The sequence below is a fragment of the Lathamus discolor genome, chromosome 1, assembly GCF_037157495.1.
Source record: "Lathamus discolor isolate bLatDis1 chromosome 1, bLatDis1.hap1, whole genome shotgun sequence".
Taxonomy (NCBI): Eukaryota; Metazoa; Chordata; class Aves; order Psittaciformes; family Psittacidae; genus Lathamus; species Lathamus discolor.
Window position 1 is genome coordinate 22386619 of NC_088884.1, and position 19864 is coordinate 22406482.

General features: G+C 40.0%; 1 protein-coding gene across 4 annotated transcripts in view; it reads left to right on the forward strand.

Moving 5' to 3' along the window:
- PLXNB2 (plexin B2) overlaps positions 1 to 19864 on the forward strand; it is a 254236-nt gene that overhangs the window by 185733 nt on the left and 48639 nt on the right. For all 4 annotated transcript variants that reach the window (XM_065665050.1, XM_065665052.1, XM_065665057.1 and 1 more), the window contains 8 exons: positions 1240 to 1390; positions 3717 to 3831; positions 4552 to 4654; positions 5124 to 5225; positions 8837 to 8929; positions 10125 to 10206; positions 15774 to 15946; positions 18214 to 18362. In XM_065665050.1, coding sequence (XP_065521122.1) covers positions 1240 to 1390; positions 3717 to 3831; positions 4552 to 4654; positions 5124 to 5225; positions 8837 to 8929; positions 10125 to 10206; positions 15774 to 15946; positions 18214 to 18362 — 968 coding nt within the window. The remainder of the gene's footprint in view (positions 1 to 1239; positions 1391 to 3716; positions 3832 to 4551; positions 4655 to 5123; positions 5226 to 8836; positions 8930 to 10124; positions 10207 to 15773; positions 15947 to 18213; positions 18363 to 19864) is intronic.

The following is a 19864-nucleotide window of genomic DNA, read 5'->3' on the forward strand; positions in this document are numbered from 1 at the left end:
TTCAGAGTGTGACCAGGGTGCCATAGCTTGTTCTAACTGCAAATCAAGCATGCCAGTGCAGACTGAGGGCTTCCTGGACTGCTCAACAAGTAAAATTAATAAAATGGCTTTTAATCCCTCTGAATCATAAAGCAAGAGACTTTTGCTCAAGTCACTTTAATTCCATTCCTAATTGGTGTAAACAGCATTGTGTTAAGGCCATTTCTATGCTGAACAAAAGTGTTGGTAGAGTGTAACTAGTCTACTTAAATTCCACACCTTCTCTTAGTCCAGATCTTGTCAGTTTGTGTTGACAAGTCTCCCATGTCTCATATCAGCATCTGAGGCCAAAATACTTAAAACCCAAAGCCAAACTCAACTTCAAATGAGCTTTTACATGCTGCCTGTAACAGCTCTGATGCCACTGTCCCCTCATGATGCCTTTACTCACCAAAGTTCACTGCAACTCATAAAATTGGGCCAGTTTCAGAGAGAAAGGGATGATTGTCATTTCTAGTCACAGTACAAAATGGAAGAAGTTAAAGTGTATAATTAGCACACCTGAAGCATTATATCAAGGACAACATGCAACATTTCATTTCAATTTTTTTCTCCTTTCTTTGCTAAGTTTTCCTTTTTTTTTTTTTTTTTTTTGCTTTTAATTTCTCACATGCACTCATCATCAACACTTGAGGAGGTTAAGATCTCACCATCATTTAGAAATCCTTTTTCGTGATAGAACTCAGTGGGTTTCTTGCATGTAGGCAAGAAGTCTTGAGGAAGCTGCTTTTCTGTTCAGCCCTTTCAAACTCCAGTTTTTCCAGTTCATCCACCCTTCATTTCATTATTCACCAGTAACACCTAAGTTAATATAATTTTAATTAAGTTTGTCAGGATTTAAGTGTTAACCACTCTGTTTACTGTTGCTGAACTGGATACTGAGGACAACAATAAAAGGCTTTAGGTGTGTCTGTACAGACTCTTTTGTTCTGATCTAGTGCAGTAACAGGACAAAAGATTTTTGTACCAGCCTAATTCAGCATAGAGCCAGTCTGGAGCAATTAGTAAAGGTGTAAGAAGAAAAGGTTAGCAGGTAGGAATAAATAAAAATAGAAGATGAGAACCATCTTATGTGATACTGGTCAAAATGTCACTGCTCGCCAAAAAGAACAGAGCAGTCGAAATCCTCTGACCATAAATCTCACTGGGCTTTGGCTCCTTTCCTTCAGACATTTTACCCTTTTTACGTTCTGTTTCCAGGTGGAACTGACTGTAAGTCCTTTGCCAACTTTGACTGAGAGTGACCAGGTCTTGTGTACGTTTGGTGAAACAACACATTATGCTCAGTTAAAAGAAGGGATTATTATCTGTGATCCACCTGACATAATTCCTCCAACACCGAAACACCAAGGTAAAGAAATATTGCTACCCTCCACTTATAATAGGAGGAAAGAACGTAGCCAGCTGCTTCTAATGCGATGTTCTCATATGAGCTGCATACAAATATTTTTCTTCTTCTAGTCCCTGTCCCCAAATAGTCGATTGCTGAATTCTCTATTCAAACTTTTCTTTTTTTTTTTTTTTCAAAAGGTTTGCTGAAACTTATCCCATTACCGTATTTACAAGCTGTAGCATTCCCTGTGTTTCTACCAGGAACCTGAAACAGGAGCTTGGCAGAGGCTTAGATGCAGAGACGGAGGGATGCTGTCCTCTGTTCCAAATAAACCAACCCCAGCTACTCTAATCTTAACCTAATCACTCTGGAGTTGTGGGGCCAGAAGAGCTGCATATGTGCTTCAGATGCGAAGTTTTTCATGTCTGATGCCTTAGTTTTGCTCTAGTCAGCAGACTCTAGTCAGTGGCTTGTTTTCTGGTCCAAGTCACAAGGCTGTCCTTTCTCTCATAAAGCTTTCTGCCCCTTCTAATGTGTGCCCTCCAGCTTCTGCATTAGTAAATCCAGTGGAAAAATATGCGATTATGTAATTAAAGGCTGTATCATTGTTCTGAACCACTGATTATATGCTTAAGGTCTATTGCAACCACAATTCTTGTGCTATTTCCTAGCTAGTGCTTTAATCATGCTTTAAGTTCTTACATCTTAATGCATAAACACATGGGATAAAACTGGTTACACAGCACTGTTTATTTAGAACAAACAAAAAGATAAAAGGAAAAAAAGGCAAGCAAACCAACAAACAGGTGCTCTTGCAGCTCGCAGAGATAGATACCCTTGGTATGTAGCACAAGGGTACCCTTTTGTATGTATCACAAGCCATGAAATGTCAGCACAGTGCTTGGAAGCACTTTTTAAGATACCTTTCAATTGTCTCTAGTCTGAAACTGGTCTGAAATCCAGGTTTAGTTGCAGCAGGAGTAATGATGTTAAAATTTCCCTCCTGAGTTTTAAACTAGCCGGGGTGTGTCCCAGCATTAGATTATGCTAACTGTTCAAGCAGCACTATGCTATTTAGGGCAAGTTCACATTCCCTAAATATTTTGTAAAGCAGGACATAAAGTGACCAGGTTGGTAAACATCACATCTTCACATCTTCCAGCATCAAATGTGAGACTTCTGTCTGTCAGGGATGGCATTAGAGTAACCGAGCCAAACAGAAATAATATGCCTGCCTGGGCTGGTTGCACAGGGGTCCATTTTAAAGGATGTTCAAAAGTAATATAAAGATACTCAGAAGCTTGGCAGACACTTCAGCAGAAGGCAGACAGTTATAAACACAGACAGTGGTTCCTGGCAGCATGTGACAAAAAGTCCTGAGCCATCCACTTACTGTTGAGAAACTCTGCTGAATTTGAAAAAGTCTGGGTTGCTTTAATAGTGTTTGGTTCCAGAGGGAATAAGGCATTGCTAGAGAGCAAGGATGTTTTTTCACAGTCCCATTGCTAGGATATACCCTGGCATTCCTACCAGTCTGAAACATTCAGGGGATCCAGTGCAGGCAAAGGTGACTTCCAGCCAAGCAGCCGATTGCCTTCCAAGAACCTGTTCAGGGAAAGCAGAGTTTGAAATTGCTCAATAGCTTGTGAAATAGTTTGTCACATGGGCTTAATGACTTCTGCAAAAGGTATTTCAAACAGCTTCACTGAGGAAAGCACCAGTTTCTGAAGATAAATTTTCCACTCCTGGTTCAGCAGTAATCTAGACAAGAGGTACATTTGTGGAGAAATCATGTATGGCAAACTGAAGATCATAATGCCTGTGGTAACTTAGTATTGCAGGCACTGCAGGGCATTAACCACAAAGATCACTTGCTTTAATTCGTATGACGACAGTTTTAATCCACAAATGAAAGAGGTAATTTTACATGCAGACATATTCATATTTAAGAAACTGTTTTATTTAAAATGACTGTTCTTGTGCCAGTTTTCATCTGTGTTCAATTATCTCCCTACTCAGTTTTCCTTGCTCTTCTAGACTCTTGAATTCTAGCATGACGATAGCACCACTGAGAAACACTTCCATAAAACAAAGCTATTCTGTAGTTTTGCTTCTTCCCTTTATCCCATCTCTGCTTTTCTTCTGACAGCTAAGTGCCGAAAAATTTGTAAAGCTTAAAAAGACAAAACAGAGCTTATATATCTAAGGTGTAACAGGTCATGAGATCCAGTGTCAAGCTATGGTTAAATATTTGCTTATGTCCTGTGAAATAATAAAAATAGCATCATTGTATCATTCAGCTCAAGAATTCAATAACCACTTCAATATTTTCCTTTTGTGATAGATCATGTTTCAGTTCCACTTCAGTTAACCTTTGGAAAGAACAAGATATTTTTTGCATCGCATACTTACCCTTTTTATGACTGTGAAGAAGCAATGAATCTTTTAGAAAATCAGCCGTAAGTATTTCAGCTTCTTAACTTAGGTTTAAGTTTAGGGCCTGTAGCATGGTGTTTCAGGTAACTGGCTGCTGAGTTACTCAATCATTTCATAATTAAGCTTTTGGCACTCTCAATTTGCCAGTGTCCAAATCCTTTTTCTTACATTTTAATGGAGTTTAAAATGGTTGAAGGGCCCTGGGTGATCCGGTAACGTACATCATAGAATATGAATATTCATGACACGTATAATTAAAGGCCAGTTCATTGGGTTGCCATTTCTATAGCTGCTAATGTATCCGCAGGTGGACATCTGCTTAGCTACTTGTTCCCACAAATGGCAGATTGGTGCTTTGGGTTGTCGTGTGTTCAAACAGGACAGTCAAAGCTGACCCTGCCCGTTTCATCTGCCCTGCTTGAGATGTTGCTGCCCAAGGGCAGGTGCAGCCAGCCCAAACCCCGCTTTGTTCATCCTCATGTGTGAAGATCAATCAAGATAATATCTAGACCTCTCGGGCTTGATCTCAAAGTTTTCTGATCCTTGCTTAAATACTGAAAAGAGAAAATAGCTTCCTGGGGTTCTTGAGCTGTTATTACTATGAAGTTTTCAGCTTAGTATGTAAAGATGCTGTAACAAATTTATCTACCCTCCATGAATATAGATGGAATTTCATTTACTTTTTTTGTCAATGAGGGGAAGAAGCTCGTCAGTTTGTCCTGACTATCATGTTATATTTGTAGATGCTATTCCTGTGCAAGCAATAGATGGAATTGCCAGTGGGACTGGAAGAGACATATCTGTGAAGAGTCCTCTTCAGTGCAGGATGTGATTAAACAAAATATGGTAATGTTTAAAAATAAGTTTATTAGGTTTTTATTAGTGAAATATTTATTGTTCTTTTCCTCTCGCATCAGTTGGTTGAATTAGAGATTTAAAAATTATTCTAAAGTTAACTCCAGAAGTGTAAGGAGGGGTTTTTTTTAGTGACAGTGCGGAGGTGGGAATTTAAGGGTGTGATTGAGGAGGGGCAGTGCGACTGAATAACTCCTGAAAGGATATTTTTGTTCCTTTTACTATTTTACTTCAATGGGAGGAACAAGATTTCAAGGCTGGGAAAGATAATCACCCACAGCTTTTGACATGTGCTGCAGTCATTTTTAGCATGTCTAATTTGAAAGGGTGTAATCAAATCTGTCACTGTATTTTAAGCGTGAAGTTCTTCAGAACAATCATTCCATTGTCCGAAGGCCATTGGAGCTTGTTGTGATAAGACTTTTTTGTTTGGAATAACATAAAATGTTTCTCTCCCCAGGAAGAAGAATGCCCTCAGTTTCTAAACCCAAGCCCTCCAATAATACCGATGGAGTACCGAACAACGGTGTATTTTGAGGGAAGACATCTAGCTTATTATCAGGTAAGTGGATTAATTCAAAACCAGCTGTCATTTGGATTCCACTTAAACTGCAGCCACACCCCTAAAGCATTAGTTTGTGTTCCTTGGAGATTCTGCTTGTAACTGTTTTTAAAGAAGGGAAAGAGCTACACTTTCAAGTTTGATATAATATTGGTTACTGTGGTAGAGTCATCACCAAGACAGAATCAGAGCTGGACAAAATATTTTAGCTGCTAAACATAAGGCAGGGGGTGTTTAAAGAATGAAAGTTGGACCTACTGAAACACGTGGCTATTACTTTTTATCTAATGAAATGAGGATTTAGTGATTGTGAATGATTCTTTTTTTTCTAATGAAATATTCACCTTTATTTTTGTTCTAGAATGCAATCACTCAGTGTGCTTAATTCAGTTTTCACTTTTCAAATAAAAATGCACTCAGAAATTAAATGTTTCTTAGTTTGGACAAAACAGGTTTTAGCCTTTTTTTTCTTTCGTGTAGGTGTAATCATCAGATCAGAAGATCAGGTATTTTCTCAGCTGCAGCAAAGGCTTCTCTTTCTCACTATTTGCTTCCAGAAAGTAAATTATAAGGCTTCTAAGAAGTCAAGAGTTTGACCCCAACTTAAAATTGTTTTATAACTTAGAAATGCATAAACTGGTATTGTTACTTTGATAAAAACGAAGCTTAAACCCCACTCTTTAGGTGATAGCTCAAGTACTGTTCTTAGTTTCTATTGTTTGTCTCTGTGTTGTCTTTGTGTAAATGTGAATTGATGATAGATATGCAGGAGACTGCATCGATTGCTTTAGCTAGCAGCCATCTATCAAGGGAAAAAAGGCTCTTGTTTTTTGAGGGTTGTTTTTTTTCCCCTTTGCAAACTGAAGTACTTTATAGCTTACAAAGTCCTTCTATCACCTCTGGTACACCCGCTAAGGGATGGAAAAGGGTAAACAGGTCTGGAGAGAAAGGTAAAAAGCAACCCTTAAGCACTACAGTCCTGTGAAGATCATGCAGTATATCACTACACTATACATGTATCAAGATCATGCATATTTATACATGTGTTCAAAAACAAATGTTGCTTCTTGAAGATCTTAAAATATGTGTAAACAAAGAAAAGCAATTTGGTGAATTTAGCCTGTTCTCCAAGATGCCAGAACCTGTCCCTGGTAGGATGTCTGGCTGTGTGCAAGATGAGGCACACAGCACTTGTCTTAGGCCACAGCTCTGTTTGGTAAAAATAGAAAAGTATTCCAAAAACTTTACTCACATCGCATTTCTTTTGTTTAACATTGTGAAGAGCTGTTATTCTGCAGACGATGAAAATCTTTCCCTGCTCCATTGATATAAGTGGAAGAGCCCATTCTCTCTTGAGAACAAATTCAGGGCAGATGCATAATCTAGATGTGCCGAATTTGAGTTCTAGAGGACCCTTTTCCTCCAAGAAGGAGAAACAGCAGCAGGAACCCAAAATCTCCTTTGTCTGTTTTATCATTTTGTGAATAAGCAATTTAATCTTTCTGAACTGCTGGTAGAGAAAAGGGAATGAAAAAGCTTCTCTCCTTTCTTTTTTCCTGTGAGGTACCAATTGCATTTAACAAAGGCAGAGACACATCCTGTGGATTGAATGCTTTGTCATGGGTAGCAATGTTTAAGTTTGTCTACAGACCAGGCCTAGTATGCACTTATTTAACAGGGAACTGGGAAGGCTTAAGCGGAATTCCAGTCTCTGTAAGTAGTCAGATGAATGCATAGGACCTAGGCTGGAAAGAAGTTGTGTATCAATAGGTGTCCCATGATGTCACAATATTTTTTTTTTTGGTGAGAGCCATGTGGGAATGTCATCTCTGTCATGGGAGCGGTTCCATGTATCCTGGTACAGAGGGGTACTTTTTAAGCCAAGATAATAATGACTTCAGTACCAGGACTTGAATAGGCACACACAGTGACTACAGCTGTATGCACAGACCTCTAAGTATATGTGAAAACAGACAAATAAGGCATGAAATAGTTGTAACCGTATAGGCACTCATGCCTGTGGGGTCATGCTCTCTGAAACAGTATCTTTGGTTACTGAAAGTTCATTTGAGTAAGGGCATAACCTACTTTGGTAAACATCTCATTGAGGGCAGGGTGGCTCAGGAGAAGCCATGGATAGACATTTTGTAGGGTTTAGCCTGCAACCCAAATGCAAAATAGCATTTGGCTTCTCATGTAGAATGATTTTGCCACAGGATATGCTGGGCATTACGGTGTGCTTGGAGCAAGCAGTCATGCAACTATGAGCACATTTAAGGTCTTTATTGATTAGGACATTGGTATATATCCATTTGCCTCCTATTTTTCCTTGCCTAAATCCTTGCTTAGAAAAAGCGAAAATGAATGTTATGTTGTTGGTCTGAACTGCTAGCTCTGTAATCTTGGTCTAATCAGTGTTTTGCTTAAAAAAGCAATGCACGACCTGCCTTATCCTGGGTGACTAAGTACACTAGTATGTATTGTGCATATAAGCATCTCTATTTCTAGGTAGAGATTAGCAGTGAAGGTTTGGGATTCCTCAGTGAGTAGAAGAGGTGGATGGCTTCTAAAACTGCTAATGCAGAACTGAGGGTAGAGGAATTAGCTCACACGGTTTTTATGCCCCACTTAACTTGTGAACATTTATGGTACAATGCATAAATCCCCTGTGAGGACTTCCACTGGATGGAAATAGTCTAAAAGAGGAGAAGCTGTTGATTGTTTTTCTGCTCCTCTGTCCTGTGAAAGTAAGTCCAAACTGTTGTCATTCTCTTGGGCATAGCCTCATCCAAAACAAGAGAGGAAAGGTTAGTACCTATCAGTCATATTGCACGCAACTTCTGAGAGGCATTCTCCGGCTGAGTCCTTGAAAGACTGGCACAGTAGAAGAGACAGATGTACCACTATCAAGATAACCTTATTAGCCCTCCAAAGATTTTCCTGTTTGGATTTGTCTTTGCCAATTGAATCACAGAACAGCTGAGCTGAGAGTTTTTTCAGTGCGGCATAGGTCTGTATGCAGCCTAAAGGCAGGAATGAATGGATTCAGGGCCTAGGGAGAAGGGGAGGAAGGTGTCTATGAGGCAGGAATACTCTGAAGTTGGTGCTGCCGTCAAAAGACTGTCCTGTGAAATCACAGCTGGAGTCGTGGTGAGGCAGGGGAAATAAAGCCAGCAGGATCTGAAAGACCTTCATTCCAGTTTTCCATGCAATTCTTGCATTCCTGCTCTTCCTAGGATCCCTACAGAGAAAACCTTAAAGGGCAGAACTCACACAGCTCTGTTAATAACACATCTGATGTGTGAAGCCATCCAATAGTCACATCCCTTGGCTTTTTCCTATTGCTCCCTAAAATGGAATGCTAGGTATGTCCTGCTTTATTTGTACTGCTTGGTGCTGCCACCTTTACTGAAACTTGGAGGAGCACAGCAAAGTAGCAGATTCCATTGGCTCAGTGTTTCACTAGTTTTGTTTTAAAAGATGACTTAAACTGGTTAACCTTCTCCCTTTGGCCTTATTGCTTCCAGTGATGAACAGGATATTGCCTGGTGATATTTTATTGTGTTTGGTGATGATACACAAAGTCAAAGCTGAACTTTTCTCTTCCGTAGGATAAAAAATTTATGGTTGGAAACAGCCAGTTTGAATTTGAAGCTCCTGTTGATGAATCAGGGGAAGGAAGATTTTCATTCATGAGTAAAGAGGTAAATGCACAAATATGATTTATCTACCAAATATATTCTGTTCTTATAGTCCTATTCCAGTGTCCACATGTGTACAGAAATATACAGGTAATATTAGTTTCTCTCAGAGAAGAAAGTCACCTCTGATAGAGATTCTCCTTTGGCAGTAGCAGTCAAAGGCAGCAACTTTGGCTCAGAGCTCCTGGGGTCTCCCGTTAAAGACTCCAATCTTTCTCCTTGATTTCTCTACCTATGCAATCCATGGATTCATTAAACTGTCTCTGGAGAAATTCAGGACCATTACTCTTTTGTTGTTCACTTCTTATGCAACCTGTTGAAACCATTGAGCATAAAAGTTGAGAACTTGGAGCTTTCTCCCTCCACACTCAAACTCATTATCCTTCCTATTTTTCATCTGTAAAAATGGGAACGATATCAGTATGTTGTTTGGCTACTTAATAGCTATGGTTTTTTTTCACTCTGGCTTATTCTACAGAGAAAGGAAATAGTATTTTATGTAAATAGTCTATTTACCAAGCTCCAAGTTGGACTTACAAATGTTATGCTGATTTTAACCTTTATGTCTTACAAGCTTACTAACAGAGTAGTTTTGAAAACTAATAGCATTTATGCAGCATTTGAGCATAGAACAAAGCATTTGCTTTATAAAGCCATTGTATTTTTCTTTGCTCTTTTCCCTTCCCACCAGTTGTTGTTTCTACTGTCTTTCAACGTGAGCAGAAGCTCATGTCTCGGAGCATTTGAACCTTGTGCTTTGGCAATAATGAGGGGGTTGCACTCTAAAAGATGCAAGAAATTTTCCCTCCATGTGTCGCGAGCCTGCCGTGTCCACAGAAGTAATGGGGCCAGATGGTGTGGGAAGGGAGAACTCAGCAGGATCAGCAGCTATACTTACTGAATCTGAACTGTACCTTTGCAGCTTGGATACTCATAACCAAATGTAAATTAACGTCATGAAAAGTGAATATTCAGATATTGCTGTCCCTTGGAACTTGACAATTCTGATTGTGAAGGATTAGGTTCATTAAATCATTTTTCTATAAATGTATTTGGACTAGATGAAAAAAGAAGACCATAATGTTTGGAATAGTTTCTAAAACCTTCACAGTTCTGATTATTGAGAATCATAGAAAACACATGAAGTTAACCTTGCCAAATAAAGGTATCTATATCTCTATTTCATCATTTTTTCCAGTTTTCCTACAGTGCAAATGAGACTCTACAACTTAACTTATCCATAAGAACAGATAAGGTCAAGATTGACAGCAAACTGATGGGTAAGTATGAATATGGGATTACAGGGAGGTTAATTACAGTAAGTAATCTATGCCTTCTTAATGTGAAAGTTAACCTTTGTAGGTTTTACTGGTTTGGGTGAAACAAATCTGACAGTTCAGAAGTTATTAAGACTAAACTCCTTAATTAAATGTCAGTGTTGCCAACAAGTTTGTTGATGACACTAAGATGGAGGGAAGGGGTGCCATCCAGAGGGGCCTTGAAAGTCTTGAGAGGTGGGCCAGTGACAACCTCATGATGTTCAACAAGGCCAAGTGCAAGGCTCTGGATGTGGCTTAGGGCAATCCCAAGCACAAATACAGACTTGGAGGAGAGCGTATTGAGAGCAGCTCTGAGGAGAAGGACTTGGGGATATTGGGTGACTAGAAGATGAACATGAGCCAGCAGTGTGCATTTTCAGCCCAGAAAGCCAATGTGTGCTGGGCTGCATCAAAATAAGTGTGACCAGCAGGTTGAGGGAAGTGATTCTGCCACTCTCCTCTGCTCTTGTGAGAACTCACCCGGAGTTCTGTGTTCAGCAATGGAGTCCTAAGTAAGATGTGGACGTGTTGGAGTAGGTCCAAACGAGGGCCATGAAGATGATCGTAGGGCTGGAGCACCTATTCTATGGAGACACACTGAGAGAGCTGGGGATGTTCAGCCTGGAGAAGGGAAGGCTCTGGGGAAACCTAGGGAAACCTTTTCAATACTTTAAAGGGGCTTATAAGAATGATGTGGGACAAACTTTTTAGCAGGTCCTTTTGCAATAGGGCAAGGGGTAATGGTTTTAAAGTAGAAGAGGGGAGATTTAGACTAGATATAAGGAAGAAACTTGTCACAATGAAACACAGAAACAGATTGCCCAGAGAGGTTGTAGATGCTCCATTCCTGGAAACATTCAAGGTCTAGTTGGATGGGGCTCTGAGCAACCTGGTCTTGTTGAAGATGTCCCTGTTTGTTGCAGGGGGTTGGGCTTGATGACCTTTGAAGATTCCTTCCAATCCAGACTGTTCTATGATTCTGCGATTTGCAAGTTGGCTGTGCTCTGAAGAGCAATCTTAAAAGCAAAGCATCACAGTTCCAATGAACTTAAGTAGTCTGATTTTTTAACTTTTTTCAATGGCCATTTCCCTTCCCCAATGAACTTTCACTCTTCAACAGTGTCGTGGTTTAAACCAATCCACACAGGTCGTCCACTCACACCCCCCCCCCCCGACCCTCCCCACTCCCAGAGGGATGGGGAGGAGAATCAGGGGAATGTAACTCCCACGGGTTGAGATAAGAACAGCCCAGTAACTAAGGTATAACACAAATCACTGCTGCTACCGCCAATGATAATATTGATAAGAGAAAATAACAAGAGAATATGATACCACCGCCGAACGAGTTCGACCCCCCCGAAGAGAGAGAGCCTGACCTTCCGAGTAACTCCCAGTTACCTCTCCGGGCATGACGTGCTGTGGTATGGAATACCTCTTTGGCTAGTTTGGGTCAGGTGTCCTGTCTCTGCTTCCTCCCGGCCTCCCTCATCCCCAGCAGAGCATGAGACTCACAAAGCCAGAATAAACATTACTTAGCAACAATTAAAAACAATCGGTGTTATCAGCTCTCTGCCCAGGCTGGAAGTCAAAACACAGAGCTTGCACCAGTTACTAAGAAGGAGGAAAACGGCTCCTGGTAAACCCAGGACAAACAGCAGGAAGGGTATCCTTCTCACTGCTGCTTTTAGGGACATCACCGGAAATCTCAACTTGCAGTTGTGTCTCATCTCAGACAGGTTCTGCAGTCTCTATGTCTGTTGGCAACCAGCAATACGCAGAAACATTCAGTGTGCTTTCAGCTCAAGACTTTATTCATTAATTTCTATGGCAAAAAGAAGTATTTTAAGTGTTTTATATAACACAAAGACTTAGTCTCCAATATAAATTCCTTTGTAAATACACATTTGCTTATTTATTTCAACATACAACAGTGAAGCAACTATGTCTGTGAGCCTAGCCCTGAGCTAAGCTCAGGAAAATCCCATCAAAACCATTGGAGCAGTACCTAGAAGCTGGGACCTACCTTACGCTTCTTTGAACTGGAGTTTAAGGCACAATATTGCAAAAACTGTGAGGCAACACACTTGTTACTTGTGTGACGAATCAGCATCAGGAAAACTTAATACTGTCCCCAAGTAGTTTCCCATTTAGACTAAATCATCAGAGCATATTTTTCCATCTGTACAATATTTAAATTTATTCCCTTTTTTATTGGCAGCATAGAAATATGTTTTTAGAAGATTTTCCCTATGGCTCTGTGTGCAGTGTTGAAAGCACTTAAAAGGGGACCTGGCATGAATGTTACAGGGAAGTCATATTACAATCCCACACTATCTTGATTTCCATTTCAAAGGCTGTGGTGTTTAGAATTGCAGAAATTTGACCAAATGTTCTAAACATCATTTTTTATCAAGACTGGGAAAAATACTGAAAAAAAAAGTAGCTGAATTATTAAAGAAACGTTATCATTCAAATTGAAATATAGAGCCCTTGCAAGAGGGAAATTGAAAAATTGTCAGCAAATATCTCTTTTTGGTATAAAAGGGATTTTTTTAATCCAAATTATCTCCTGCTTTTAAATTTCCTTGCCATATGAAATCCAGAGCGTGGTTTTATACATCTTGAAAAGAATTGGCTTTGGGTATGCGATTGCTGCTGAGAAGCACCTTTGAACCTGCTGGTGAAAGAACTCTTTACACTTAGTGAATGCTAAGTTACGATAGCATTTTTACATCTCACACCATCAGGGGTTCTGAACAGTATGAAATCCAATATATCCCTTTCATCATTTGTCCTTTTTATCAATGATTTCACAGCTGGTGTCTCAAGGTGATGGATAAGAGTCTAAATCTAATGAGTGGCTTGCTGCTGGTACATTTAATGAGCTGATCAGTGAATGGGGGGGGTGTTTCATGCATTAAGGCCATAGCTTTCTCTGTTACTTTTATGCAACTGGATGTGAGGAAGATCAAGATGTTGCAGTGCTGACATTGTTTACTGAGGGGTGAGGTGAAAATCCCTGTCCAGCTGATGGGAGATAATGAAGTAATTCAGTAAGCATGTTCCCGTGCCATACCAGGAGGTCATGGGGCAGTGTGGGTAGGAAATGAGGGTTTAGGAAGGCAAGGGGAAGATTTGCTTAACAATGTTACCTGCTCAAGTTCCTGTACAATAGCAACCTTTCAGAGTGCTGGATTAAGAAAGCAATCTGGTTCCTTCAAAAGCAATTTGCAGCATAGATATGAGGGCTTTTCCTCAGCACTATGTTCACATCCAACATACAAAGTGAAGAATTAACACACAAACTGTTGAAAATATTGCTTGGGTTATGCTTGTTGCTCAGTGACTTCCGTATCGATGTTATATGAGACAAATGATGTTCCTCCTGCTTTGTGCTCATTGATTCCTTGAGAACTCAAGATAGGAGTTGAATCAAATGGATGCTGTTTCTCATTGATTTATTGTTACAAATGCCAAAGTCCCTCTGTTTTGTATATACATCCAGTGATGTGTCAGCTGAGTTTGTGCTGGCAAAGCTATCTGAAATCAAGTGGATGTGCTGATTAAATATAAGAAGGGTTAAAACCAGGCTTCGTCATGTCATTCAGTGTAAGGGAAAGAATAAAAACATGTTATTCTATTAAAGACTTGCTGTGAAACTGAACGCTGAGGCTTTAAAATATGCAACATTTAGAGAAAAACTGTTCTTATGAGGTTATGTACTCCCATGCAACTCTCAGAGAGACTGTAGCCAGGTTTGGCGCATCTGTAATATTGTTCATGCCTAGCAGGGAAATAAGCACTGTTAAAAAGTAATGGAAAAGCAGCATTCTCATTTTACTTCATCATTTCAGTAGAAATCTGACATGGTAGCCTCTCAGAATTAGATTTTAAAAGCTGCTGCTGCTGCTGTTGTCTAGGAAGATTCCAACTGCTTTGAAACATTAGTGACTGGAGAGTGGTCTCGCCAGTATCACCCCTAGAGTCCTGCTCCTCTGAGAATAAAAGCTTTCTTTAAATAAGCATTTTTGATGGCCTTTACCGTATGCAATCTCAAGGGAATTTATCCTAGTCTGTTTTGCCCACATCTGTTTACTTCGCTTTGCTTCCTGCATCTTTAAGGATGACTCTCTTTTGAAAAAAAACGCAGTGTCAGTACGGGTACCCTTTACTGAGACTTAATGAGCACATAAACCAGCCCATCACTACTGGAAAGGGGGCGATGTTGTGTCTCTGTCTTGCACTCCCCACTCCCATCTGTGAACACATTTAACTCTTGAAAGAGCACAGGAGGAAACCTGGATAGTTTTCTGCTGTTCTGGTAAGTTAAGTTGATTTACAGGAAGACTCAACAGGTGCCAGAGCCTTGGTGGCAGAGAGGGAGAGGCTGTATGGCCAGAAAAAAAAAAAAGAGAATAAAGAGTGGAGAGAAGCAGGGATGAAGGGAAGAGGCAGAAAAGGAGGGAGTAAGAAGTTTCCCTCTTTACAATAATCAGCTCGCCTTCCCAGGGGAGCACAGCACTCACACGCTGGATAATCTGTGCAACTTGCATGCTTCCCCTAGAGAAATGGGCAGCATCTTTTCAGTCTGTTTTCTTCTGGGCTAGCTCTCAAGTTCATCTCCAAATGTTTTCTTGCAAGCCCAGGCTTTCCGTATGGTGCTGAGCCACCCAGCTATGTCTCAGCTTTGCATCTATTTAGGCAGATTAATTTTGTTCAGTGACTGTGCATCATGCTAGAGATTGATGGGGTCCAAAACAAGCTTAGTGTCTGGGACAGTTGGTGCATGATTCATCAATAAGACTGTCAGGCCTGATTTCTTAACTCAAAAAACCTAGAATTAAACCCCGCTACAGAAGGAATAAGGCATACATCAGAATGGCAATTCAAGATGAAAGAGAAAGCAAAAGGAAGAATATAGAGTAGAATGGAGAAATCAAGAGGTATTAACTTGAACAAAGGATAACACTTCATTAAGTGTTAACTTTCTATTCAGTTCAGGCTTTAGTGATGATTTTGGAAAGGCCCAAATATCCTGGAAACAGCCCACAAAGGCAGCTCTTTTCCTTTAAATAAGTGACTGGCGGAGGTCCCGTGCCAGCTGATGTCTGTCCCTATTGACACCCGTGCAGAGTTTATACCCTTCCACATCTGACTCCTGGTATGCCAGGAGGACATGTTTGTTTGAACCAGCCTTTGAACAGTTGTATAGGCAGTTTCATTGAGGATAGTCAAATAAAGGACTTTGTACTTAAATGTTTTGACAGTGTCTGAGTGACAGAAATGCATTTGGGTTTTACTTGATAGTTTATTCATACCTCTGCACATAGATAGATTTCAGGCTTTTCCATACAGGGAAAAATACAGGTTTTGCTCAGCATCATTCATGGGTTAAGTACAGAGTGTGCATATTCTTCACACGGCTCCACTGAACTTTGTACATAAGATTAGTTTTCCTTCGTATAACACACTCAACATCCGTAAACCAGAGGAAGCTGTCTTAAGTGCATTTACTGCTCATATTTCAGTGACTCTGTACAACTGCTCTTACGGACGAAGCGACTGCAGCTTATGCCTCGCAGCCCATCGCGACTATAAGTGTGTCTGGTGTGAAGAAGATGGCAAGCCCAGCAAGTGTGTGTATGAAAAACTCTGTCACGCTCCTCCCACCGACACGTGTCCTCATCCAGAAATTACTCGCGTAAGATTGCTTTTTTCTCTCCCTACCACTGTATTATTTTTCAGAAGAAAGCTTCCAAGCAAGCTCATGCTGAAAGGCAGGTCTTTTTTCTTAGGGTGTTAAGTAAGCTTCTGCAATAGCTGCAAGGGAATAATGCCAGTAGTGATGCGCGAGAGAGATTTGTAAAGACTCAAAATAAGAGACTGAATGGAGTCTTTGAGACTCCTTGTTTTTCAAGCCTTGTCCTCAGTGTGCCAAAAGCCAGGCTAGCAGTGTGAGCTTAAACGTGGTACTTGATTCTTGGGAATCAGCATGGATTTTTTTTATCTCCTGGAGTTCTTTCTACCTGAAATAAGTGTATGAGAGGTTTACTGCTCCTGGAACTACAAGCACTTAGCAGGCTCATTAACAGGCTTCAAACTAGACTTTTAAATAGAGTTTAATAAGGGAGCAGGTTGTTTCTGGCTCACAAAGTGGTTTCCAGGTGTCAGTGATATTTTCCAGTCCACACCAGAATCAAATCCAAGGCTGTAGAAGTTGAATGTAAGGAGTCAGAGAGACCAAAAGAGCACCCCTGAGTTACTGTGTGGTTGGAGCATTCACTCAGGGTGAGGAAAGGCTGTTGTCCACATTTGTGAACCAGTAGCCTAAGGAAGAAGTAATAAATCCTTGTCCTTACCAGCAACAAGCAAAGGCTGTTTTACTGGGCATAATTGTCAAGTAAAGCATGACATGTACTTCCACCGAACAAATCTAAATTGCTGCAACAAGGGGTATCAGTACTTTGAACTTCAGACGCACTGATGAGAACATACCCCAGGCTATCACAGACGTTGAGTGTGGCAGAGGTTGAGAATCATAACAGGGATGTTTCAGTCAACAGGAGCTGTTTAGTTCTGAAACCTGTGACTCAAACTGATAGAGATGCTGAATCTCCTGAGGCTGTGCAGTTAGGGGTGCAGCCTGGCTACAGGCAGACCAGCAGCATGCTGGAGGAGGTTGGCCATGATGATGTGTCTAAGAAGAAATGGTAGGCAAACAGTTGAAGTCTGCCAAGACAGGCAAACACCCTAAAATCTCAACAGGAAGTGTGGAGAAGAATACTTGTGCAATACCTGTGCTCAGATATAGATTATTTGAGTGGGAAGGAAAATAAAGAAAAAATACAAGTGTTCTCACCTGGGGTACTGTTTGTATATGATTGTGGATTAAATACTAACTGGGTTTTTTTTTTTTTTTCAAAGCTTTTGTTAGCCTCAGATTTGAACAAAATATTTGGAAACTTACACAAGCCACTGAGTCATTTTCCAGCTAGTTTATTTATGGTTGAGTGCAAAGGGATGGCCAGCAGGCAGAAGTTTCAGGAAGCTGAACCAGTGGGGAAACAGAGCAAGTGATTCTGGAGCTGGGCTGGGCAGGGCATCAGCATCCATGTCCCTGTGCTCGGACTTGCTTAAATCTAAGAAGCTCAGGTTTTGATGGAGCAGACATTTAAGTCCAGACTTTCAGCAGCTGCATTTGTTTGACTTCCAGTTACTGCCTATGGGACTCTGCATCCTTCTTGATACCATCCTTGATGGTAAACTTGCAGCCCTTCAAAGCTGAAGACCTGAAAAGGTCTTGCTGTAGGTGCTGGAAATATTACATAGGAAACAAGTTAGTCTCCCAACAAATGTTCAGATTTCAAGTGCCTGTTTGGGTCATATTTCAAACTGAGAAGTCCACTGCAACTGCAGGATTTTCTCAGCCCTCATTTTAATTGCAAGTTAGTTAATTAGCATCAGCCCAGGTACTGCAGCATCCTACCATTTGGTGAAATAAGAGAGATCAGGATACTAGAGGAACCTTTGAAGACACTATGTGCGGCAGCACTGTGTGTTAGGAAGGTACACTGTTCTGATGTGAACCTAAGGGGAGAAAATCATGGAAAAAAAAAATGCTGGAAAAGCTCCATGGGATCATTACAAGAGGAGCCTGATCCATTTGCTTTTCAAAATCACAGTGCATTACTGGAGGATGCAAACTTAGAGTAAACAGCAAGCAAGAGTTTTGTATGTAACAGTGTATGTGGCACAGGAGACAAAATCTGCAGCTGATGATACTGGTTCTAAGCTAATAGATGGTTAATTAATATTAACAAGTTAAATAGCATGTTTTTGTATGGGTTCTACAAGAAACATCTTTTGAAATGTGTGTAAATTAAACTAGCTTTACACAGTATGGAAGAGCAACATGGTCAGTGAAGTATTTAATTTTTATTTTTTTAACTTTTTTTTATGCAAACACAGATTGAACCAAAAACTGGACCACTAAATGGTGGAATCCTTTTGACCATAATGGGATCTAATTTGGGAATAACAGCAGAAGATGTAAAAAATATAACGGTGGCAGACGAGGAATGTGTTTTCAAAGAGGAATTCTACTCTGTCTCCACAAGGTAATTGCTGGATACTTTCCATAAGATTTTAGAAGAAAAAAGGAATCTCTATGCATTTTCAGAAGAAGATGATCTTCCTGTGATTATGAAAGGTTATCAATAGAAGAAAGAACTAGTGTGATGTACCTGCAATATTTCATAGTGGCATTTGAATCTTTATTTAAAATTGCTATATGTGCAAATGCAGCAACAAATTTACAATAGTGTACTGCAATCCTCCTTCTGATTGATTGAATTTTTTCCCTTATTTGAAAAGTTTTCATAAACTATAATTGCAGAGATCTCAAGACTATTTACTTGTTTTTAAATGAAAGGCATTGTAGGTGTACATCTAGTCATTAAAATCTTTGGTGAATCTGAACCACAGTGCAACCAAGCATGCAAGATTTATGGGAAAGTAAAGCAAGAGGAAGTTTAAGTGTATAGTTTAGTATCGCCACAAAGCTTCTTTCCTGGGGGCAGGAAAGGAGCCTGGCTTTAGGTATAGGTATAGCTTTAACTTTAGATGGCTGAGTTTCATCCCAGAGCCAACAAGCCCATGGATGTTGGATGGCCTAAGCAGATTGGTAGATGCTTTGCAGGTAACCTGTCACACTTAAGCAGTGCCAAAAATTAAAACAAAGTGCCTAAATTCTTCTAGGTGTTTCCTGCAGATTATCTTGAGCATCTAATTTCAAGAGGGAAATACCCTTTTGACATTAGCTAACAAAAAACCTAGCAAGAAGGTTCAGTAGTAATATTAAGAGTAATAGCATATTTTAAGCAGTGTGACCTTTCATTGGCTTTTGATATTTACAGCTTCAATTGAAGCCTTGTCTTTCGTTCTCTCCAGTTAAAGTGTACTCCAGTACCTTTGTTGCTATTTCTGTGGCATGTTTCAAAAGGGATTTTGAAGATACCTAAGTGGGTTTTTAGTTCTTGAAAAATGTTAGCTTTAGTCAGTTTATGGATCGGCCATTTAGAAGCTTCCCAGGCTCCTAGGACTTAAGAATGTGTATATAGCTGTTTATCTCTTACTGCTTCCCAATCCATTGCTGTCACTTGTGTGTTTACATGTACATTGCCATCTACAAAATTCCCAACTTTTATACAGTCATCTTTTCCCATTCCCTATTTTCAGTGTTTGCAAGGCTGCACTGAATTGCAGCATAGCCTTACAAGAATTTCCCCAAAAAGCTTTTTCTAAAGCTTTTTGATATTTTTAAATACATGGAAAGGAGCCAGAAGTGAAATGACTGGTTCCTTGTATCATAGCAACATTACTGGTTTCCTGAGCTCTGCCAGAGTGTGGTAATGGGCGCGAACAAATGCAACTTGCATAATGTCATTTATCAACAAATTAGGAGGATTTGAAGGATGTTCTCCATTAGGGAAGCCTTGAAAAAGAACTTACTCAAAATCTCCAAATAGATATCTACAATTTTCTTTCTTTATCTTCCTACATTCTTTTGTTTTATTGTTACCTTCTTTTATTTAATTGAATTTTAAACAAAATTAATAAG